The sequence below is a fragment of the Cololabis saira genome, chromosome 17 (genome assembly GCF_033807715.1).
Source record: "Cololabis saira isolate AMF1-May2022 chromosome 17, fColSai1.1, whole genome shotgun sequence".
Taxonomy (NCBI): domain Eukaryota; kingdom Metazoa; phylum Chordata; class Actinopteri; order Beloniformes; family Belonidae; genus Cololabis; species Cololabis saira.
Window position 1 is genome coordinate 29,874,079 of NC_084603.1, and position 25,483 is coordinate 29,899,561.

The window sequence follows — 25,483 nt, forward strand, 5'->3', positions numbered from 1 at the left end:
CGTCACCACGCACACATATTGCCATGAAGCACCTGGCATTTTTCAGAAGTGTCATGACAAACTGTGTGTCCGACTACTGGGATTAAAGTTCACCTGGCGAAAATGATGGAGAGAAAAAAAAAAAAAATCGATCTTTAGACATAAGAATCGATTTTTAGGAATTAATATGAGAATCGATTTAGAATCGGAAAATCAATTTTTTCAACACAGGCCTAGTTAAAAATGAATCTAAAAAGTAAAAACTGGACAAATGAAGTAACTAAACCTTTAAGGTTTTATTGTACAGTGATGTGACACCAGGACTGAAAGCTCTGAAGTCCGTGGGCGTTTCCGTACCTCGATCTGCTTCACGGTGAGGTCCAGGAAGGTGTTCTCGTTGCGGACACTGATCAGGCTCTTGGGGCCCTTGCACCCCATGCTGGTGCCCAGACCTCCGTTCAGCTTCACCACCACCAGCTTGTTCAGGCTGTCAGCCACGTTGCCCGGCAGGCCTCGTGCAGCGATCTTGTCGTAGGGTTGGATCTGCAGGAGGGGGAGACGGAGAGAGATTGTTGGAGGGCCAGAGACATTGCGACTGTTAAATGTTTTCAAAAATCATCAGGACTTTCCTGGGATCTCAGAGATGACATTTCTGCAAGCTTGCATCAAGCGTGAGCTGTAAGTGAGGTGTTGGAATGCTTTCTTGAAGCAAGAAATGTTCATGGGGCGGATAATTATACTTGAAATGCTAGTTTAATAAACTGCCCAACAAGTTTTGAATATGAAAAAGAAAACAGCAAGTGTCATACAGTAACTGGTTTGTTGAGAAGACACCTAAATGAAAAGTGAAACCGCTGCTCACTGCTGTCATGCGACTGTTTCTGCTCAACGTTCATCCAGATTGATTGAATTTTCATTCCCACACCAGGACTTTTTAACATCCTGCTGAAGGACCCGGCAACATTAAATTCAAACAAGATGTCACAACAGATTCCTCTTGTTGGGATGAGGCCGAGCGTGCGAAGCTCGGACATCATCCCGAGCCCTTTGCTGCTGAAAGCGCAGAGTCACCAATCAGTGTCAGCAGAGACACACATACACACACACACACACACCCCAGACCTCCTCTGAGGTTCATCTCCCGTCCTCGCCGCGAGCAGAGGATGAGGTTACAGATACAGCAACACCCTCCACAGCTGCTGCTCGCGCGTCGTCCTTCACAGAGACGCTCGCCGGTCACTGGGCGAGGCAGAGTTACGCGCCGTCTGACTTGTAAAAAATTTACATTTAAGTATTCACTGATCACATCCCTGCTAGTCATGGAAAATAAAACCCAAAGGGAAGCAGCTTCCACACCCAGTTACTCATTTCTCCTCGCGGACGACGCAGGCGGGGATTGACTTTAGTGTGGCCTCGGCTCCTGCAGCCAAGTTAAATCCACACTTAGTGACCTGCAGGGAGCGGGAAAAACGAGAGAAACCTCGGAGACGGAGACAGGGACCTTTGATGGAGAGCAGCGAGCTCCATGTCCGTTGAGCCGTGCACCACGTGTTAATGGGAAATTTTACATATCAAAGTTTAAAATCAGCCTCAGTGGAGAAGAAATGGTGTTCTAAGAATTATATTAAATATTTTTAAAATATGAATATAGCATGATATCAACTAAGACAGAAGCATCTATTATTAATCAATATTTTATAAATGATAAATAAGATAATTACTTGCTTTTAGATGAGGAACAACCAATGTAAGAACAAAAAAAGCTTTCTTTTTATAAAGAAGGATGTTTTTCTTTTTCTTGGCCTACAAATATGTATAATTTAAACAATATTTAGACATTAAGAAACGTTATCACATTTTTCATTTCTACACATTTTAAAGCCCAAGGCTTCGGGCTAATCAAATTTGTCCATGAAACCGGAACTTTAAAAAAGTAAGAACACTAAAATAGGTTCATGATTATAAAAGACACACAAAAAATCAGTTGGAACAGGAACACCGGCTGATCAACTCTGACATGCATTCATTAGTGCACGTAGATGATATGAGCTGATAAGACACATAAATCAGTCACTATGATTTGCAGCTCTTGGCAGAAAATAATGCTTTTAATTTCTATAAAAGTAATAAAGATGTACTAATTTTTATTATTTTTTTTACACACTGTTCATGCGATTTCTTTATCTAAATGTGCTGTGTAATATGACCTGCCATTAATATATATATTTATGTCCTAGCCTTGATATATATAAATCAAAACGCTAGGACATAAGTCATCCACACTGATCCCCAGCTGACGCCAGTATCTGTGTTTTTGTCACGATCAATTGATTTATTGCAGAGTTTGTTTAAAGTTTAACACTAATCTGATGGAAGAAAAGTGGCTGACTCATGATTAATCATGATCATTAATGCCGGCTGATCAAACATAAATAACGCTCTGACTTTAGCAGATTCTTGCTGCTGCTTTTATTCTTTTTTTTTTCTTTTTCATAGCAACGCAGCTTCGTTTTTGTTAACTCTGTTTAACATGTCTTGTTGTTCCAAAACTGTATCGGGCTGCTTGATTACGGAAAATGAAAGTTATATTCATATTCGTCTCTTCCCAGTTCATTCAGAGCACAAAACACAAATGGTGGTAAAATAATAGTTTTTTTCTTGATGACATTACTTTTATCACACACAATTGTAGTTACAATTAAAAGGTGACTAAGTTTCGAGCCCTAGGTTGTAAATATGAAATTCTTATACCTGGTGGTCGGGTCCAGGTGACTTTTTTTGTCCTTTATTTTTTCCGATGTATAAATCTGAGAATTGAAATAAAGAGCTATTTGAGCATATAATTGTGTCTAGTTTTTGTGTCTATACTATTCAACTTTTTAAAGTTGAAAATATTAAATGGGGTTGTGAGGAAAGACGAAGTGACTGATTTTTTGTAGATAATAGTGATTTATAGTAGATTATCATGTCAAATGTGTTTCATTTCATGAACTACTTAATGAAGAACTGCAGTAAGGTAAATACCTAGTTTGAATACTTCACATGGTACACACTCACAGACATGTTCAACTGGGTGAAAACGTCCAGAGCGAGACATACAGCCCCTGTTTTTACTTTGCTTTTGTCAAGTGTTTCTCAAGATCTAAAAAAAGTGAAGGCGGCGTTTAGCGTGAGTGAAAGGTCTCCTATGTTCGGATCAAGGCCTGACTTTCATTTCTCCAAAACATTTTAATCTTTGGCTTTTAAGCTCACTCAGAACGTGGTATCCCTTGTGACTGAAGAACAAAGACTAAATGGACACACATAAACCATGAAAGAGGAACCTTGTTTGGTTTTCTGCCAGAATAACTGAATGTAGAGTGAGAGGTCTGCCGAGGATAGAGCCGTGCACTGTAAGCACAATCCTCAGATACTTTCTTTCACTGACTCCTTTTATTTAACTCTACTTTACAGTTACAGCGGCACTTCATATTTTTGTTTCCTTAAGTGTGTTGCCTAAGTAAATGATGATGGGTCTGATTGAAAGTAAGACACATTATCTATAGACAGAAGGGAATTAGACATTCAACCATCATGTTCACAGTGTGGCAGAAAAAGCAAGTTCATCCTGACCTGCAGATTTTTATTTTATTTTTGAAAGAGATTTATCTTCTAATATTGGATAAGAAGAGACAGATAGTTGCAGAAAACCACCAGTGGAGACCTTCTCGACACAGATAAATGGTGTATCGCATGAAAAGTCTGCAGCAGTCCTACAGAATAACTGTGTGTAATGACTAATCAGCAACCCTGAACGAGTAACATTCCTGTTAGTTTGAATCATAGTTTCACTCCTGGAAACTCGGGCAACAGAAGAAAATCTTCAAACCCCCCCAAAGAAAACATTCATAATGATGTGTTGGAGGTTCCTCCCTAAACTCACAGCCTATTTGACCAAAATCTGCATCTGATAATTGAGGATCATTAAAATCCCTGATGCTGAATGAGTTTTAGTCGTTTAAATTAAACCCAGAAACAAGAGAAAACTGAAAGAGTGAATTCATTGTACCCTCCTGTCCTTCCCCACCTCCATCATGTTCGTCTCTGCTGTCTGATGTCTGATTTGTGGAGGGTCCGGGCTGCTTACTGGAGCTCAGTGCTGCATTTGATACAGTTGACCACAATATATTTCTCAAACCACTGGAGAACTGGTCTTTCCAGAACTGTACTAAACTGGTTCAAAACGTACTCAGAGAAGAGGAAGTACTTGTGTCAGTAAGTAACTGCTGACACAGACAAGAATCACAAGTGGAGTTCCCCAAGGTTGTGTCCTGGGACCTCTTCTGTTAAACATCTACACGCTGGCACAGATTATAAAGAACAACAAAATAAGTTACCACAGCTATGCAGATGACGTCACAAGGAAACCAAGGCCCTGTACAGGCTCTTGGAAAATGCATTGAGGAGACTAATGACTGGATGTGCAAACAAGTTTCTCCAGTTAATCAAAAAAACACTGAGGTAATTGTCTTTGGAGCCAAAGAGAAATGATTACAGGTCACAACAGAGCTTCAGTCTATACACCTTAAAACCTCCAAAGAGGCAAAATCTCAGATGTCTTGTGTATGTTTTTGAAAATTACCGATGATCATAACCGATGATCATATCTCTGGCTACTTTGTCCGATCATCTTCAAACTCACCACAAACACTGTCGACCCTGGGTTGATCACATTCTGTGAGTTTCATTCCCCGTCATGGAAAGATGACGGGGTGGACTGTGACAGTGTGGCTGTTTATCGTTACTTTTAGCTTTTAATAAACACATGGTGGGTCTTCAGCTAGCAAAGTTATTCAGTATTGAGGTGACTGTATACTGTTGATAAAATATGTATTGAATTTCTGATTCTTTTTTAAATATTAATAAATATTTCACCATAACAGTGTCGAAACGTTAGGCTTGAACACATCCAACTACAAACACAATATGATGACCATTAGAAAATATAAGGTGGGGATGTTATGTATTTGTGGCAGATGAACCAACTTCCAGTGAAGAAAGACAAATCAGTGTTGATGATGTTATTAAATCGTTGATCTGTTAAATGGTCAGTTACCGCGTAACGATAAGGTGGACACTGACAAAATGTTTAAAACTATTGCAAAAATGGAATATAAATCATCAAATTTACCAACTTTATTGAAACATATGAGGAAAAATAAAGAAATATAAAAAGTATATTTGAGTGTTGTGTTTTTTGACCACCTTTTGCATTTACCATAGTTACAGTAGAAGAGCAGCATGGGGGACATGCCAAAATTGGCCACACTGAACGAAAGATATGGGTTTAAATTAGTGGAAATCCATGTCAAGAGACTTATCATGACACTCATATGTATGCAAACATTTGGTCATGTACTCCAGAACCTCAGATTGTTGTTATTTTATAACGTGTTTATGATGACAAGTTGATTCTGGCCGGGACACCAAAGGTACTTTATAGTGATATTGCAGCTTTAATGTTTTAATGTCTTTGTAAAGGACTGTGAATCACCTTGTTGTTGAATTCTGCTATACAAATAAACTTGCCTTCCCTTCAAAGTGACAAATTCCTGACATTTATGCCAGGTACACTTCAACACGGCATTTCACTGCGTCTGCGGTTCGAACTCAAATTTTACGCTGTAATCTATAACTGATATGACCAACAGGACACAATCCCGGCATGATGTAATATCTTATCAGTGTAGGTCTATTTCAGGTCAGTGTAACTGGTCATGCAAGAAACAAAATGATCCACTCGCACTAAACTGGAACAAACCCTCCTCTGTAAAATGCTGCCCTGGTGTTAAGTGGCATTTCCAGTTTGTGGTGGGTAGAAATGTATTTACCAAAGTGAAACATCCCTGGACAAATAAAAGATTACTCTAACTACTTGTCAACTGTTCAGTGCATGCCTCAAATCTCATATATGCTTGTTGCAGCATTCCTCGTCTACAATAATGTTGGGCTTAAACGTTTGTGTTTGGGTTTGGCTGATGACTTCTTGTTGGATTTAGTGTTGCTTTTCTGCTTAATCCCTTGGTGCACAAGACAAAGGAATATTTCCATGGGTCATATGTAAGAAAGGTCTGCAGGTTTAATAAATGTAAGTTTTCATAAGGGTTAAGAGATGTAAATCCAGAGTTTTCATTTTCTCCGAGACAAGCCAGATGAACTAAACTTACCGAGTCTTCTGGAGGTCTTTGTATCTTGATCCACTCTACAGACGGCCCCTTCACCTGCAGAAATCTGTGGTAGAGATTCGTGAAGCCCTCGAAGTCTTTCCTGGAAACCTGAAAAATACATTTGATTTCATTTTAAGACTTTATTCACTGGCAGAACGGAGGTTTGCAAAGAGCTGCTGTAGTAAAGCTGTCAGGAAAAACTGCACACCTTGCAAGGTGGCCTCAGTGAAACCATTATTTTTTCTTTTTGCTGTTCTTTCTTACTCGTCCCGATAAGTTACTTACAACAGAAGTGCTGAGAGAAACTGAAGCATCACTTTCTGAATGTCAAAAGTTGAAAAATGACTGTAATGAAAACGATCATATTTCTGCCTGTACACATCTAAAAGCACACATTAATACTCATTCAACTTACTGTACACGTATGAGGGAGCGTAGGAGATTTAACTCCCCTTTCAAACTTTCTACAACTATGAATAGTTAATCTGATTTACCACATGAAATCAGCAATTATTATCCACCCAATCATTATTTATAAGCGCTCAATCCTACTCAGCAAAACTGGGAATGTGGAAGCTGAAAAACGATGCCAGTTATGATCAGGACAGAAGTGGTGGGGGTTACGACGGGTCACGATGAAGCACTTAGATCATCATTTTAACCAGAACTAGTATGTTATTTTGTTTAATTAAACCTAACAATTAAAAAAGGGAAGCGACAACAGCATGTAAACTTTAAACAACTTACTTGAACTGAAGCTGTGTTTTTAGTTTTTAATATGATCACATGAAATAAAACCAACAAAAAAAAAGACATTGAATGTGAGCAGCAGTGTTAATGCACACTGCCCATATAAGAGCATTTTCTGTACATCCACTTGAAAGTGCGTGTTAAATACACTGTCATGAGGTGATGGGTGTAGGACCCAAAATGCAGGAGACCAAGGAGTTCCAAAAAGCTGATTAATTATGCCAACAAACAAACCGAAAGCACAGGGTCTACAAAAAAACAGTATAGACCAGCAGGGAGCAAGGGAAAGACAAGACGAGATATATACCGTACACAGAAGACGAGACACACGTGCAAACAATCAGGGCAGTTCGGAACAAGAGAAGTCAAGATATAACTGAAACACAAAGACACTGGGTTTCAAAATAAAACAGGAACTAAATACTAAATCCATAACAAACACATCACAGCTCTGTGGCAGACTATTCCCTCTGACCTCTTTACTGTGTTTAATATCTATTGTTTTCACTGACTGAAGCTCAGAAGGACCAATTTAAAGTCCAAGGGAAGTAGTAATCAAACCTGATGTGTCCCTCAAGCCTCATCTGCCTTTGTCTTGAGGCCTCTGACTGTTTAATACTCAAGGAGACTCAAAGAAAAATATGAAATGATGGTTAGTGGTGTGTTACTGCTTTAGGAGACAGCTATTACCCCTACATTTTATAAAGCTGGTACTCAGAAGTTTCAGCTCCAAACAGTTTTTACCGACCTTCAGAGACAGGCTTAAGCACTCCCATGACGTATTGTAATTAAAAACAGATTAAAAAGAATACTTCATAACTTGTAGGAGGAACCCTCTTCGGCACCGTGCTACCGCATGTGTCACTTTTGTGTTTTCCCAGCATTACTGTGACGTCACCGGCATCTAAATAGCAACCAGATGGTGTGAGAGAAGGAGAAGGAGAGACGAGGACAGACAGAGCCGGAGTACCTCTCTCTCGGGGCCCGTGGTCGTGTCCAGCAGCTTCTCCAGCTCCGTGTGCATGGAGCTCTCCAGCTGCTGCCGCATCATTTCCTGGAACTGAGCCATCCCTTTGTCGGCAAACACTTCACTGAGACCTGGAAGAGAGGATAGACGAAACATGGACTTGGAGTTAGAGATTTCCCTGCTGCAGCATCTTTGGTGTCCTTTTGCATCTTTCTTTACTCATTTTAATAAACCACCAGCTTTACCTGCTACTGAACAAAGCTGTACGTCTGAGTTTTACCACATGGAGGTCCTGGCTCATTTAATTCAGGAGGTTAAAAAGACATTATGGAACTTTATCGTGGGGAACAAGCCTGCATTGACTAAACAAGCTAAGATAATTCCTTGTTTCTTAACAACATCCTCACCTTTTCTACTTCCTGATTATTTCTACAAAATTATTACCTCTGAATCGACAAAATAAATAAACTGCTCTACCTTCAATTGACTTGATCACGAGCAAGACAACCGAATGTAACCATTGTTATTATTGCGTGTGTAAAAATACAGCCACACAACCGTTCACTTACTCACAAATATTTGAAAAGAAGAACATTTGATCCTCTCTGAGAAAAAACCTCATTACAAAGTGGCTCCCCAGGCCAAAGCGAGGAGATTTTTAAAAGTTTTGTCACTTTTTCAACATATCAAAAGATATAATATTCATTGGTGCATAACTTTCTTGCGTGCGTGTTGGGTAAGAGAGCAAGTCCTCTGCTGGCATTTCGACCACTCATCTATTAATTATTACTTCGGTTACAACATGTTTGATCCTTATCTGGTCTTATAATCCCCCAAACCCCTTTAAAGGGATTTAAATCTGAACTGTGATTTGGCTATTTTCTTTTTTTTGTGAGGAATTTCTTGGCAGACTTACACGGTGAGACGAGGATCATGTTATCGTGATGAAAAGTTCCACCTATTAACTTTAACTTCCCAACAGATGGACTCACATTGTCTTCAAGCTGTCTTTAATGAGTAAAATTACTGAAGACAAGTCGCCAAGGCCCTCAAGAAGAGAAGCAACCGTAGTCCTTAACAGTTCCTTATAACAGAGCACTTTATATGACAAACTGGGAGGTGTGATGTCTGGCGTTACTGTCTCCACTCAAATTCTGTCTCATTTCTCCAAAGCTCAACATGCAAAAAGATCAGGATGCCTAACTGTTTATTAACATATGCAGCTCTGCAGTAATACTATTTTTAGATGGCAGAAATGTGTGGATTGTGGGGTTCTCTGACATTTTGAGGTTCTCTGGAGACTTCTTCATACTTCAAACAACCTACTTTTGGGCTAAAGACGCAGGAACAAACTGTCCTACATAAATGAGTGCTTGTTGAAAATCTATGCCAATTCTAAGCAGACAACTTTTTTTCGTGAGTGATTTGGGAGGTCTTTAGAGATCTCTGCATGATGATAGAAAGCAGCAGGTTCTGGATAAATAAATAAAATAAAACTGTTCTCAGCTGTGGCTGTGGATCTGAAGGTGTGGTCTTTTTTTCTAGGTTTTCTTATGTTTTTATCCCACAGATCTTTTATAATTTCGTCCATTTAATAGAGTAAAAAATAGCCAGAATATAAACTGTCTGAGTGTATCGACTTTATTCTGTGCTACATCTCAGATCAATGTCTGACTGGTTATGCAACAGGTTAACTTTGCAAATTGAATCATGGCATCACTTATTATTAATTTTTGTTATCAAGTTACTACTCCATCTAATTTTCTCTGACTGTTATGCAACAGCTGGGTTAAAGGTCAGCTAGAAGGTTCTTTATTTTAAAGTGCATCTTATAATACATCAGTAAAAATGACAGCTAAAGCTTAATTGCCTAATGTGTCCTATTTTGGTCATTAATAACCTCATTCTCTTCCATTATCCATGACGTAGTTGTGACTGTTTCATTTTTATGTTGGAAAAAGCTGCTAGACATCAGTAATAAACTAAAAAAATAAATAATCAAAAAACACTGATTCTACAACAACAATTAAAGCCACCTGAGTGGAAAGTGGAAGTTGTGGTGTTTTTCTATTTTCCAAATGCTGCCTATGTGAGACAAATCGTTTTTATGGCCAACAGAGGAGGAGCACATGCATATAATACTCAATCCCTCACATGTTCAGTAAAACATTTATCTGATAGCCAATGTGAAAGTAGATGAGATGATCAACAAAAGAGAAAATCCGGCCAAGCCTGTTCAGTCTTTCTGTTTGCATTTTGTCAGGTTGAGTCCTACCTTTAAACCGATGTCATTATTCCTATCTGATCAGTGAATTATAACCGCATCAGCCCTGCATACCAATGATAGATCAGATTGGTCCCATTACTAGACCTTCTATGTTGTTGATGGCTCACCGAGATGGGAGTAATGTCCTGCTGAAGTTAGTCAAAGACTCCGCAAAAACTGTTTTCTGTTTCTGAGACTTTGATGTAACCAGATAAACTTAATATACTATGTATGTATATCCACGTGTTACTCTGTTTGCAATTACTCTTCTGTTTCCCACTGATATTAGAACTGTTTTATACTGTATCAAGAACATTTTTGAATCAAACTGTGCCATTCAAAGAAGATTTGCAGCTCAGCTGCTATTCTTCCATGTCAGACTCCTTTCCACTTCTTAATGGTGGAGAACATAGACCCACAGGCTCAAGTGCCTGAAAATTGCTTCATTAGGTTTTAAAATGTTTTTCTCTTATAGCCAGCAACACGTTGGTATCCGCCATGTTTCATATTTAAAGGAAGCTGAAAGACTGCTTTTATGTTGGCACTTCTCTCCCGTGCTTTCCTTGGAAAAGTCACCCGTAAAAGGAAGCGATTGTGGAAACTGTTAACTCAGCAGTTAATGGTTATCCAGCTGCAGCATAAAACTAGATCAAATCCTTACTGGCTTGTAAAACAAGGAGTCAATATACCTGAGGGGGGTGGAGATGCTTATCTTGTAAGGCAACTGGACTTTCACAAAATTTCAACATCACAAATAGTTGTCAAGGATGGTCAACACATTGTGGCAATGGTTGTGAGCAGGCCAGATTTCATGTGTAATTACAATGTGGGCTCATATTAACTGACAGCATCACATTTTCTTTGGCAAGGTCGGTTTTAAATGGAGGTATGTTTTATCCAACCCAATCCAGAAGTGATTCCTAAGATAGTTTTGTAACTGTCAACTGCATCTATAAAAATACATTATTGCCACATTACACCTATATACACATGAGTTGCTTTGGCTTCTAAGGGATGTTATAAAGAGAAGATTTGCTGATAAACTATCAGAGTGTTGAAATAAAACCAGCAAATTATCTGGAAAACCTTGAAAGAAACTCTTATTAAAAGTCCTGTCTGATAAATAACACTGCACAAAAGAGAAAGCAAAGAAATCTCAAATTGAAGAGCATTCCAGTTTCACATGATGGCACGGCTATGTTTTCAAATTCTGACAGAAGTCAAACTTATTTCAATCTGACTTAAACGAAAAAAGTCAGATTTTTTTCATTTTGGTGATAAAATGAAGCATTCAAATATACCCGGAGTTTATGAAAACCACATTAGTGGATGTGGTTTTCCCCAGAGAGTATACAAAATAACCTAATTAAATATATATATATATATATATATATATATATATATATATATATATATATATATATATATATATACATACACACACATAGACTGAAAAATAACACTCTAATTTAATTTAAATCTCAATCTAATTATATATATATATATATATATATATATATATATATATATATATATATATATATAAATACACACACATATATATGTAAAAATATATATAAAAAATTAGATTTGGTATACTAATATATATATATATATATATATATATATATATACATACACACACACACACATAAATGATATATACATATATATACATGTACATGTATACATGGTTTATTAAAGCCATCACAAAAGTCTGTTCTCCTCTGATAACCCAACAGAGTTGACCTCTGCGAACAACACTTACCTTTCACATAAAGTGCCATATTAAAGCTGTCAAACTGCGATCAGTTCAGTAATAAATACGGGGTAAATAGTATAAATCCAAAGCAGGGTGAATGATAACGCGGAGAGTTGAATATTTCAGAGAAAGCTGTCGTGTCCCCTGATAAACATCCCGCACATAAGCCCAAGTTTCCTTGAAGTGTAGACGCAGCTGTAACCGGGAGGTGGACGAGGCAGTCCATTCACCAATGACGCTCCGAGGGATTAGTCATCCTCCCTCCACTACCGGCACATAAAACACCAAGGAGAGGAGGAAAAAACAAGGACACGTTCATACCGACCACTTATCTCCCTGGACCACAGCCAAACCTGGCCCCATGTTCACATAAACGAGGCTGGGCTGATCTCTGGGGATAATCTATTCATTTATTGCTGTCAGGGTTTCCATCTCTTTGCAGCGCTCATGTTGCAGACCACGTCACAAACCCTCTGTTTATTTTCCCCATTTGCCTCGCCTTCACGTTTTATTGCTTTTTACAACCCGATCCCGTTTTAAGACGGCGATTCTGTCGATCATAAACTACTGAGATGCAAACTGGCGACACTTATGCGGATGAACTTCAGAGGTTAAACAGGAGATAGGTGATGGATGGATGGAGGGATGGATGGAGGGGACAGCGTGTCCTCGGGAAACGCTGTCCAGCAAGAGAGCTCAAATCTACGGAGGGTCCTTGAACGCCGCACGGAGGAAAAGGCATGTGCGGCTAAAGCCTGATTTATGGTTCTGCGTTAATAAGACGGCGTAGCCTACGGCGTACGGTACGCGGCGACGCGCACCGTAGGGTGCGTAGGGTCTGCGTCGGTGTAACGCGGTACCATAAATCAGCCTTAAAACGCCAGAAACCCTCGGCGTTTCCTGCTTGTTCGCCAGGAGAAAACGCCTCCCAGCTAGGTTTTCTTGACGTGTTGAATGATAACACGCGGAAACATTAATAGAAATACAGACATGCTCTTACTGTGTGCGTGCAGGATGCTGGCTGGGGGAAAGTGCAGCAGCTCGGCCTGGTCCTGGTCTGTCTGGGGGAATAAACACCACGCAGGCGGAGGGCGGCACCGACTAGAGACTAAAGACACCGTTTATAACTGGAAAAACCTCCTTCTCCTTTGGTACTGACGAATTGAGAAAAACCAAAATAAGAAGTAAAGAACTAAAAAAAAGGGGGTGATTGATTAGTTGAGGGATATTGTACAACACAGAGCCATTCCTCGCAGGGACGAATGGGAGCGATGCAGGAGGACGGGAGCCAATCACAGCGCTCCGTTTGGGTGACGACGTGTCCTGCCAGCGGGTGATTGACGTGCTCTTTCAGAAAGGCCTGTTGACACATGAAATCTAATAAACTAAGCAAATGAGTTACATGTTTTAAATATTTGGGGAGGGGGGTCACGTTAAAATGTTCAAAATGTTCAAACTGCTTAAACAGCACCCAGTTCTCCATTGGATGATCCAGATTCAACTACCAAATGTTGACTCTTTATCGTTGATTTGGACAATTTTATCTGCTAATCAACAATAGCACACTGTTAATGCTGCTGTACTGTATAGTTTTACAATCAGTACTGATGGCATTCATGGAACTGACAAAGAAACACGGTGGCATACCGCCCCCCTCTGGTCACACTGCTCAAACTAAATATAATAATCAAGAACAACCAATAGACTGAAGTTCCCCAGTTAAAAAGTTAATCAAAAAAACATGCAATGATAGCAGTAAATATGAGCTATGTACTATATTTAATACATTAAAATAAAACAGTACAAAGACAAGATGCATGCTTTTTGTAATTAATTTTACAACTGTTGAATCTGGGTCGGAAAAACTTGTGAAAATGTGTTTAATGTTAAGAAAAGATGGTGGCGGTGGAATATATTGCAACAAAGTGGTTTAAGTGGCAACATCAGTAATACTATTTCCCTAAATAAAATTGTAAACAATCATACAATTTTTGCAACATTGTGAAGAACCATATCAAGCGAAATCGCTATACACAGGAAGCAAAGCTAAGAACTAGTCAGTACATTACTAGTACTTTAGGTCTTCAGGTGCAACAGGATTAAGAGTTTGTTGCAGTATCTACAGATGCAAATTCCCCAATCAATAGAGAAACCAAAAAAGGGGGGAGATCTTCACTCATGGACAAGTCAAAAGCTGTAATTCTCAGTGGTATGGGGAACTTGCACATCTATGAAGGTGCCATAAATGCTGAACATTACATAATAGATTTTGAAGCAACATAGGCTGCATATGTATATATCTCAAGCGTAGGACAGTAATATTAGTCCAGCCGCTAAACCAGCCTGACTGCAGTCCAGACGTGTCACCACCTACAGTGTACTGTAAATCGGATATATTATTAAAATGACGGTCTGTAAGTGTTGAGTAGGTGAAATCCTCTGTCAAGCCCAGATATATAATTTCAATTAAGGGTTAAGCATTACTGTAATCAAACATTTTCTTTCTAAACCTAAAAATGAAAACAGTGTTTTTGAAAGCGGTGGTTCAACACAGTTGTATGTTGCCCCTTTAAAATGAAGTTAAATATAACTCCTCTTCTTGTACATATGAGTGGACTGTGGAGGGAAACAGATGGATGAATGATGTAATCTTGAAAAAAATGCTGCGCTTGTCAATCAGGCCACGCAATATGTTACTAGAACCAAAATAAGAGTGTGGCAGCCTGAGGTGCTGAGGATCCTCGGTGATAACCAATCCATGCTTAGGGATTTAGAAACAAGCAAACAAACAAATGCCATTTTTTTGTAATTTTTATTGTTAAAATGAACTATTTCAGTGTTTGAGGACTTAATGCATCACTGACTATATGTAACAGTCATCCATTCACTCAGACGCAGAAACAACGTTTGGAAAGTAGCTGGTAACGTAGTAGATGGACCTCCATACTGTATAGTGCTGGCAGAGTTGTGTGTTGTAATGTGCAGGAGTTCTGCAGACTACTGAACACAAGACTAATCCCATCCAATCCCTCTTGGCCAGAGTAAATGTACATTCTTTGTTTTTTCTAGATCACAGATAACGTTTGGCTCTGATTCAGGAAATTTCAACGAACAACATGAATCCCCTTCACAGTCATAAACACTGACCCTTTTTCAGACACACAAACACAGCAATGCAGGGGCTTATGGAGTACTTTGTCACAGGCGTGCTTCTGGAGTTTCTGGACCGTCTTGTTGCTGGAGGGGTGACCCTGCAGGGTTCGGTCATACTGCCAGGAACGCCACCGCCGTGTCTCTCTCCTCTATCAGTTCTGCAGCCGTGGCGTCCATCTTTGACTGGGAAAACTCATTGATCTTTAGACCATCCACAATCTTCCAGGCCTTGTCCTGATGAAAGAACACTTCTTCAGTTTTGGACGTTGAGACATAAGGTCATAAAAACTTCTGTTTTAAAGCACCGACTTAAAATGGACAAAAATCCATTAATATTTTTCTCTCAGACTTTGATATCAAACACATTGTAGTTTATTTATAAGTATGAGCTGAACTAGAAATGTGCTGGTGGAGGGTTAGGGTCAGTGTTACCTTGATCTGGACAGGGAATGAGTAGATGAGATCTTCTGCGACTCCGTAGGCGTTTCCATTGGAGTAGATGCCCATAGAGACAAACTCACCCTAACGGAAGAAGATGAGGTTCATTCAACTTTATATAAAATGCAGTTCTAATTAATCCAAGTGTAAACTGACTCTCAGCAACATTTATTTATTCAAATTCAAAAGAGCTCCATGTAGCCTTTCAGTTGCGTGCCGTTTTGCTTGTAAGCCACAAACTCGTGAGGCTCTGAAGAAAGATTAAAGTCTGAGGAGAATCTTGAAAATAAAATCTCAGAAATGTGCTTTTACGTTTGTGGTCAGATTTACAGAACCTTTAGTTTGTGGTACTAAATCCAATGTGTAGTAATCTGATTTTAAACAAATACAATGAACCACAAGATATTAACATAAGCATTTATCAACTCAAGTCAAATTTATAGAAACTGTACACGTACAATGAACAATGAATGTGGTCCCACACAAGACAAATGAAAGTTAAGAACTCCTTAGTTGCAAATTCATGAATAAAATGGAATCGTAAAACCACATAAATCTACAGACAAGACCTTCAAAATCAAACAAATATTATACTCATTTCTCAGCACGAGCATTGTGCACGTAAATTCAGGTTTTAGAAGCTTTTAGTGCAAGTGGGACTGGGAGATAAAACATGTTTCTAAGTCTTTTTGTTCTTGATTTTATTGTAAAGTGGTGTCTGCCGGGATTCAAAAAGGCAGTGACTGGGGTGGGAAGGATCCTTCAGGATGTTACTGGCTGTTTTGAGGCTCGCAGGTCTCCTTATGAAAGTCCTTCCCCGTCCAGCAGGTTCTTACAAAGCCCCCTCAGTGAAACTAGGATGATGACTAAGAATTTCTCGTGAGTTAGTGATGCACAATAAACTTCACAGCTACGAGTTTGTGGTGGGTCAGAAAGTGGAAAATAAACTGTGGCTACTTCTTGATCATCTCTGATTAAAGGTCAATTTCATTTTAACTTTACTCATAGTACTGGAGTTGTGTATCAAAATATTAAGCATGAAGAATTCGGGAAAAAAAATGAAATTATATCAGCGTATTTAAGCCTTGAGATCATTTATAATGATGTCCTGAAATCCCCTGTGCTTAAAGACAGTGTTTGATTGCAGTCTAGGGGCCCTGACTTCTGAGTAAAAGACTGACTAAGCAACATCCATGTTTCTCAGACCTATTCGGCAACCTGGAGAGTACTTCCAAAGGCAGCCCAACTAAACAGCCCCTACCATATACTGTAGTATTTTATAGGTATTTTTTTAATACAATTAAACTGCAATACAATTTAAAAATGCAACTATTCAGGATATCTCTGCCCTAACAGAAATTACAGCTGGGATGGTGAGGTTGGTGCATACCATCATGCTTCTTAAGCTGTGATATGCATTTCAAAATACCGATTTACTCCTACTTTACATGACTTCAGCCAAAACTGTGGGGATAGTAATGATTCTTAGCAAAAACATGGCTACATGGTGCTTAAGTCTAATTAGTTTAGGTTATTGTACTGGTCACAGCTTCAACAGCATGTGCAGCTGATGCGACGACAGAAAAAGATCTAATTATTTGCAAGCTTTAACTCGGGCTGCCATGGAAAAAGAAAGAGCTTTAATTGATCAGGACACATTTAAGAGGAAAAGGTGACCAACATGTGATTACCTTTAATTTGCAAGGTATGATTACTGCCCAGCATTAGATGTTTTCATTCTGCTACTCGCCTTGTTAGTGAGTCCCACATTTCATCACAAAAGTGTACAGATTTAAAAGGTCTGTGAGTTTCTACAGAGCTTTTCAATGACTTCTTCTCTGAATGGGACACTAAGCAAACATTTCAGTAGAACAGCTGTCAATGGAAAGAATAAAACTGCAGTTTACCTCAGGGGTGCCTGACCAGATGTCTCTCATGTGGTCGCAGATGGCCTTGGCTGCAGACATGGCACTGGACAACTTCCTGGCCTTGATGACTGCACCACCTCTCTGCTGCACTGTCTGTCAAACAGTATTATGTGAAAATCGTTAAGAAACAAACGTATGAAGTCCAAGGCTCAAACATCTGCAACCCTCATCTCTGAAATGTTGTCAGCGGGGCTATTATCAAAATAAATACTGCTTTTACAGATTTTATTGATGTGAATTTGCACAACAAACCATTATTGAACAAACTGACTAATAGAAAATGAAGCATCCATGAAATTAGTATATTTTGTTTCTCTAGAGTTTGTGCTACATTAAAGTCGTAACATAGCCTTTACAGAGTTATCATCAACTCACAGTGATGAAGTCTCCTTTGAGCCAAGCATCATCCTTGACTGCATCGAAACAGGCAGTATCGCTGCCGGACTTGTTGACCACGCAGTGGTGCACATCTGGGTACTGGGTGGACGAGTGGTTGCCCCAGATGATAACGTTCTTCACATGAGTGGCAGGAACACCACAGCGGATTGCCACCTTCAGGAGCAAGAGTGAAATTGATGTTTCACAGCTGAGAAAAGACCAGGTGCAGTGTGTGTACGGAGCTGAACGTGCAAGAGCGAGCAAACCTGAGAGCGAGCTCTGTTGTGGTCCAGACGGGTGAGGCAGGAGAAGTTCTCTTTGGGGATGGAGGGAGCAGACTTTGCTGCAATCAAACAGTTTGTGTTGGCAGGGTTTCCCACAACCAGCACCTGATGCACACATGTTGAAATACACAATTTGAGTTTTATTCAATGCGTCATACTGTAAACTTAAAAAATGTGAAATGAGACTAATAATTACATCACTAACATGATGCAATTTATATAAACTTATAGTGGTTTTATTTTGTAACTACATTACTTTGAAATGAACTTGTGTTTTATGTTAAGGCCAGAAGAAGGAAAGTTTCAGCCGTCAACCTTCATTAGTTGAGAAAACTGGTTAAGTGGAGGTCTCAGGTAACATGCATGTCACTACCTTGACTGTTTTCTTGGCATACTTGTCCAGGGCAGCTCCCTGGCTCTTGAAGATGGCCACGTTGGCTTTGAGAAGGTCCTTCCTCTCCATCCCGTCCCTCCTGGGCATTGAGCCCACCAGGATGGCGGCATCAAGGTCCTTGAAGCCAACCTCCTCTTTGTCAGTGGGGATAACCTCTGAATATAAATAACACATACTTTATTTTTTAAGAATACTCAATGGCTCCTGGAGTATTAAAAAGGAAAGAACCCATAACAGTTAATAAAAAAAAAAAAAAAACATTTGAAATTTGAAGATGTGATTTTCCTAATTTTGTCAACAAAATTTTGTTCTTAGATAACAAATAAGGATAAATATGCAAATTTAACAAACATCATTCTGTAGAATCACCAAGATGTCCATTTTTTATTTTTGACTGGAGTAAAGGAGGTAGCAAGTGTGCTGAATAATCCTTTTTGGTAAGTAGTGAGTTTAAATCAGGGCTGTCTCTTGGCAGCAACACATGGCCATGTTCTCAGTTGGCTTTCCTTTGCACGAAGATCGAGGAGACAAAACTTCCTAAAACAACAACAGTAAATCACTCAGCTAGGGTTGAATTTCTGTGGTAGATCTAACATTCACTTCAACACCCATAACTGTAAATCTGGAGAAACCTATTCTTATTTTATCTGACTAACTCAAACATATAATCCTGACTAAGGCATTTGGGACATGTCCCCCACGCAGCCAGCACCCTCATTGGCTAGGCCCGTCTCAGTGCACGGAGAGCTGTCTTTGCACTGCAGTGGGTTAATACGGGGGCCTCTCACAGCTCCGGTCCAACAAAGCAGGGGAAGGCCCCGTGTTATGGAAAAAAAAATCCTGGTCACAATGGAGATGACATATAATGGCGCCTCACAGCTGATGTGGTGGCAGGAGCTCCAACGATGGCACAAAAGACCATGAGAAAGTGTTTTCATCAAGTATGTCAAGAAGACACTATTAAAAACTTACAGGATAAACACCAGGGATGTGATCCCTGGTGTTAAACTAAATGATTACACTTTTAAACCAGATACAATGAACATGACATTGACATTGAGCTGTGATGTGCAGAAATTCACATGCGTTTCAGTGAGAATATCACAAAAAAACATTTATTTAGTCTACAAAACTGTATCTGTTCCTTAGAAAGAACATAAAGCTGCGACTTCTTTTCTTTAGTATTTTCATCACTTTATTGCGTCCAAATATAGTGCATGTTGAATTTTTGACATTGTCGCGTGTTGCGATGTGAACTCTTATGGTAAGATGGTGACCAGAATTCATATTAAAAGAGTACAATAATGATGGATAATCTGTTATACGTTAATATTTGTGTTAATGGCCCAGATCACAGGCCTTAATTGTATATTTTATTTAATAAAAACATAAAGTAACGATGTGGTAGTTAATTTAATCAAGATAAGTTGAGTGAACATTATTTAAGCAGCAGGGTGTGTAGTATAAACAGGGAAAAATCCACAAACTTGCCAAAAGAGGATTACCAGCTAGAAAGCACCATTTAAAAAAAGTGGCAGACATAACTCTTAACACAAGTTTCATTATATTATTGTGATTCCATACAAGTTATTCTGCCAGAGTTCTACATTTTTACCTCTTAGAAGTGGGAGGGCACAGTCCTGCAGCTCCATGACAACCCCTTCCAGGACTGGCAACATGGGTGCAATATCCAAAAGGATCAAGGTGATTGGCTGGCAGAATAAGGAGAAGTAAATATAGTAATGGTGCAAAATTAATGAAACATGCTGAACTGGAACTGAATATATTTAGTTTACAATTCTCATGTATGAGATCATGTCAGTGGGAGACGGAGCCGTCTCTGGGACAGCATGTGAATTGCTAAGCCATAAGGCGCACTGATGACAACAGGTGCCAAATGGATCAAGTGGTTTTAAAGATGGACTAAGACTCTTGGCAACATACCCACTTCATTGACTTCAAGGACAATGCTGGCTCGACCAAGGCCACATGGAGGGTGAGCAAGAGCAAGCTGATCAAATCCCCCAGGAACAACACTTGTTCATTACTCAGATATGAATGGAACATTCACAACATTCCCAGCTGCTGATAGTACCCTTTGCGTGTTTTACAACACTGCTATTATGCTGGTTAACGAGATAAGTAAATTGAGTGTATTGCAAGCGTAAGATCACACTTTTCATTACCTGTTCTTTGCCAAAGACATCTCCTTTGGCAATGCCGAACAACAAGGAATAGGCAATCTGCCCAGCAGCACCGGTCACCAGGACTCTAATAGGCTCAGACTGCAAGATATGAAGACAAAGAAGACTGACATGAGTAGTTTGTACTATTCATATTGATTTAATCAAGAACACATTTATGGAAGGTTAAATTATTCAAAGCACGTTGGTTGGGTGTCTATTCTTGTCAAAGAGATTTACTAGAGCAGGAGGTCAATTTAAAAATAGACCTGTGTCCTCCATGAGGAACCTACTCTTACATAACAAAACAGGATAGGTTGTCAAGTTCACCTCTATCTTAACCATTCAATCAACTCTTTAAACCAGCAGGCAACATAAGCTAACATTTAAAAAGAAAAAAAAAAGTTATATGAACACTCAAATCTAAACTAAATAAACGTATCTTCTGAATCCAAAAACTAAATTTGCATTGCATACAATTGCATACATTTTACTCAGCTTTTGGGCTACTTTTTGGATGGATCGGTGTAACAGTAGGTCCCAACATTTATATACATTAAAAAATATCTAAATCTCTGCTCGCTGGCTTTACTCACCATTGTCACACAGGAGCTCGGACACCCACACTTGTGGCTCTGAGCGGAGCTCGCTCCTATTTATCCTCTTCTCATCATGGTACGTCACAGTCACGTGACGGGTCAGGTATGCTGGTAGTTGTAGTCCATTACTAAGGTTTTGTCGATAAAAAGCTGGGCACAACGATTTGTTTTATGAACAACAGACTCTTACATTAAAAATGTTCACATTTCTCATATTTACAGCGAGCGGGAGCGACACAGGCGCTACACCGGCAGTGTCGCCAGTGAGCTAGCCGGTTAGCACTAGCCCCTTCCAGACACACGGCTTGTGGGGGTTGCCTAGCAACCACATTCCAGCGACGCAGAGCAGCTAGCTACTTATAATCACGGGTTTGTAGCCCGGCTGCTTGTCTACAAGGTGCACTGCAGGTCATTTTGTGTTATGAGATACAGAACAACGTTATATATCCGTATAAACTGTATACAGATAGATATGTTCAATGAAACGAGGTGTTTGTTGGACGTGAGCGCTAACTAGCTGAGCGAGCAGCGGCTCGGTGGTTTGAATCCTGGAACCGTCAGACCAAAGCGAGAGGAGCGTGCGTGAAACAACACGTGTCGTTAATGAGACAATCAAGGTGAGTGGAAACACACCCGGCTCTTCCTTACACTTTCCTACTTTTATCCATCAAGTCTGAATCTGAGGCTGAAAGTTTCTGTGTCACATCAAGCAGTTTTATGTAGTCTCGGTGCTGCTTGAGGTTTGTTTGACATATTCAGCAAGATAAGTGCACTATTTCCATCTTAGTACTACTTAGTATGAACTACTAGGCTCCTCTATATCCTAGTGTAATTGAGCGTCTCCATCAATATTTCATGCCTCATTACACTCTCATTACATGTCTTGATTACATAGCATATTTGTGGATTTCTTTTTTGTTGCCAATATTTTTATTTTTTTATTTAACCTTTATTTACCCAGGCAAGCAATTTAAGAACAAATTATTATTTACAAATGAAGCCTGAAAGTTTTTAATACTTTAATTAAATGGCAATGTAGTCAGGCTTACAAGCAATTGTAAATGTATTGTGAATTATAGATAATGAAAATATGTTTTATCAGTTGAGTTGGTAGTTGCATTTTTTTTTTTGGTCTCAGTATGAACTAAAGCAGTGGTCCTCAACCTTTTTTCAGTGACATACCCCCTGTGAAATATGTTTTCAGCCAAGTACCCCCTAACCAGCGCAAAGCACTTTCGGTTATAAAAAAAGACCAAAAACAGAGCACTGTGCCATCAGGAACTGATTTATTAAACATAAAAATATTGCTGCTATGCTTCAACCACGACTCCATCGTTGGTCCAAGTGATTGACAGGTGAAGCCAGGTTATTGACAGGTTAGGTGGAACCATCCTGGTGTGGGGGATACTCTGCGGTTTTAGGATAATTAGTTGATTAGCCTACTCCTGAAGATAAAATTAATTTGATGAATTTAGACTTATATTTTTCTCAATTATTTATGAAATATTTTTTTTTAAAGGATTTTTGCATGGATGCTACTTTTTAAATATATGTATATTTTAAAATCTCACGTACCCCCTGGGGTACGCGTACCCCCATTTGAGAACCACTGATCTAGTGTAATTGAGCGTCGTTATCAATATTTCATGGCCTCATTACATGTCTTGATTATACAGCACTTAACACTTGGAAGACATTAGATTGAAACTGAATACTCGTGTCTGCTTCATATTTGTGGATTGCTTTTTTTTTTGCCAATATTTTTATTTTTTTATTTAACTTTATTTACCCAGGCAAGCAATTTAAGAAAATATTCTAATCTACAAATGCAGCCTGAAAGTTTTTAATATTAAGGGTTATACTTTAATTCAGGGGTCACCAATCCTGGTCCTCGAGGGCCGGTGTCCTGCATGTTTTACATGTTTTGCTGCTTCATTGCACCATGATAAAAGTGACTGTGTCGTTAAGATAATTGTGCAGACCTCAATGACAAGCTGATGATGATGATTAATTAGAATCAGGTGTGTTAAAGCAGAGAAAGCTCTAAAACAGGGGTCTCCAACCCTGGTCCTGGAGAGCACCTATTCAGCATGTTTTAGATCTTTCCCTGCTTCAGAACACCATGATACAAGGAGCTGTGTCAGCAACAGAACTATCCAGACCTTGATGACAAGTTAATAATGACCATTGATTAGAATCAGGTGTGTTCATGCAGGGAGACACCTAAAACGTGCTGGATAGGTGCTCTCCAGGACCGGAGTTGGAGACCCCTGTTTTAGAGCTTTCTCTGCTTTAACACACCTGATTCTAATCAATGCTCGTCATTAACTTGTCATCAAGGTCTGGACAGTTCTGTTGTGGACACAGCTCCTTGTATCATGGTGTTCTGAAGCAGGGAAAGATCTAAAACATGCTGGATAGGTGCTCTCCAGGACCAGGGTTGGAGAACCCTGCTCTAAAACATGCAGGACACCGGCCCTCGAGGACCAGGATTGTTGACCCCTGCTTTAATTAAATTGCAATGTAGTCAGGCTTACAAGCAATTGTATATGTATTGTGAATTATAGATAATATTACATATGAAAATATGTTTTATCAGTTGAGTTTGTAGTTGCGTTTTTTTTGTACAGTGAAATGATTCTGGATGGTCTCAGTATGAACTAAAGTGCTGTATGTGTTATACAACAGTACATGCACCTCTGAGATGTGACACTTTATGATGGCAGGATTGTGGAGAGCTATATCCAACACTTTTTACACTTTTCCAAATCTAACAAGCAGGACAATCTCTCAGAGCAGGTATGAGGTCAGAAAGTTGGCAGGGTAGTTTCTCTATGAACTATTTTTCCTTCTTTATAGATCCAAGTCCAGCCACTTTCTGCATGTATATGAAAATTAAAACAGTTCTATGAATATATTTGAGATAAGGTTGCATGTACATCTTTATCTCAGTGCAGTAGCTGCTTCTCTTTAATGACTGACTTTATGCCACACTGACCATAAAACAGGAAGAAGTGATCAATTCCTCTTGGACCTAAACACCTCTAAAACAGCAACAGAACACCTTAACATTTGCCCTTCTTTTTCAAATGTTGACAATATATCCATGGTTTAAGCAGCTAATAATAAAAACCCTAATATTTTCGAATATTCCAAAAAGTACAAAAAAAAACAAGCATTTTGAAAGGTGGGCCGAAATCTTTAATTTCTACATTTTTTTCTTAACTATACACAGACTTTAGAAATGGTATAACAGTTATGAAGGCAAAAGACTATCAGAAGAAATTCAAAAGAAATAATAACAAACAAACATGTGTACCTGTGTGTACTCTAAGGGCCCGATTTACTAAGATCCTAAATAAAGAGTACTAAATTGCGTGTGCACTGAAAAAGTTTGCGCGTGCTGTTGTTGCGTGGTTTGCGGGTGATCAACTAAGATTGCGTGCGCAATTGATAACAGGTGCAAACCGCAGTATTTAAATGAGGTGTTGCGTGTCTTAAGGTTTGCGAGCGCAGATCTGCGCCATGGAGAGTCTGGATGGAATGCACAGTCACAAGTCACAAACGCAAAATGAAATTTGACGAGTTGGAATTAGAGATATTAGTGGAAGAGGCAAATAAACACATTAATGAACTACAGCAAAGAAATTTAAACATTACCAAAAGAAACGCTCGGAGAAAACCTACATAGAATAAATGCAGTTGGTAACACAAAAAACGGAAAAACGTCTGGTTTTTCATATTTCAATTTTAGGCACAGATCAAAAATACGAAATAGAAAAACGGGCCACAGGACTGAATTTGATTTTAATATTGAATTGGTCGGGTTTGCGTGACCCGGCGGTGCTCGGCATGATCTGAGGAGAAAAAGACAATCAGACGCAGAGCTGGAGAGCGCTTTGATTCATCTATTTATGAGTTAAGTTTTTATTCAGATGTCCACAGTATATTGCAAATATTATATATTATATAGCAAACACTGACAGTAAATGTGTGACAGACGGGACCATCATATGGCCGTCGATTTAACGCAGAACCATAATTCAAGCGAAGCTGCAGTCTGTCTGCGCTGATCCTGACACAGCGGGACGGAGCAGATTTGGTCATGATGTTTAACCTGTGTTTTGTGATTAATAAGCACGGGTTTTAATTAAATGTAATTTACGAAGGATGATTTCACGTTCAATAAGATAAGT

At 39.2% G+C, this 25,483-nt stretch overlaps 3 protein-coding genes across 4 annotated transcripts in view; 1 reads left to right on the forward strand and 2 right to left on the reverse strand.

The window, feature by feature from the left end:
* ugp2b (UDP-glucose pyrophosphorylase 2b) overlaps window positions 1–13,192 on the reverse strand; it is a 32,958-nt gene extending 19,766 nt beyond the window's left edge. The window contains exons 1-4 of one of the 2 annotated variants that reach the window (XM_061745656.1): window positions 12,931–13,192; window positions 7,906–8,033; window positions 6,186–6,293; window positions 337–522 (exon numbers count right to left, since the gene is read on the reverse strand). In XM_061745656.1, coding sequence (XP_061601640.1) covers window positions 337–522; window positions 6,186–6,293; window positions 7,906–8,004 — 393 coding nt within the window. In that variant the 5' untranslated portion in view covers window positions 8,005–8,033; window positions 12,931–13,192. Of the gene's footprint in view, window positions 1–336; window positions 523–6,185; window positions 6,294–7,905; window positions 8,034–11,936; window positions 12,189–12,930 lie in introns of those variants that run through there. The other variant, XM_061745655.1, reaches the window with a different exon arrangement.
* Window positions 13,193–14,714: 1,522 nt separating this feature from the next.
* Window positions 14,715–21,337, reverse strand: mdh1ab (malate dehydrogenase 1Ab, NAD (soluble)). The gene is made up of 9 exons (XM_061744831.1): window positions 21,285–21,337; window positions 20,692–20,790; window positions 20,121–20,217; window positions 18,485–18,660; window positions 18,094–18,216; window positions 17,825–18,001; window positions 17,429–17,542; window positions 15,516–15,605; window positions 14,715–15,317 (listed from the first exon to the last, which is right to left on the reverse strand). The coding sequence occupies exons 1-9, from the start codon at window positions 21,285–21,287 to the stop codon at window positions 15,195–15,197; spliced, it is 1,002 nt and encodes a 333-aa protein (XP_061600815.1). The 5' UTR covers window positions 21,288–21,337; the 3' UTR covers window positions 14,715–15,194.
* Window positions 21,338–21,617: 280 nt separating this feature from the next.
* The window catches only part of wdpcp (WD repeat containing planar cell polarity effector), an 87,679-nt gene continuing 83,813 nt past the window's right edge, over window positions 21,618–25,483 (forward strand). Inside the window, exon 1 of the mRNA XM_061745002.1 lies at window positions 21,618–21,904. The gene's annotated coding sequence lies outside the window, so the exon portion shown is untranslated. The remainder of the gene's footprint in view (window positions 21,905–25,483) is intronic.

What these genes read in the sequence shown, in the direction of transcription:
- mdh1ab (XM_061744831.1), bottom strand. An exon ending in ATGCCAAGAAAACAGTCAAG is followed by an intron (nt 18,217 to 18,484) that starts GTAGTGACATGC and finishes TGTGTGCATCAG; the next exon opens with GTGCTGGTTGTGGGAAACCC. An exon ending in ACAACAGAGCTCGCTCTCAG is followed by an intron (nt 18,002 to 18,093) that starts GTTTGCTCGCTC and finishes TTGCTCCTGAAG; the next exon opens with GTGGCAATCCGCTGTGGTGT.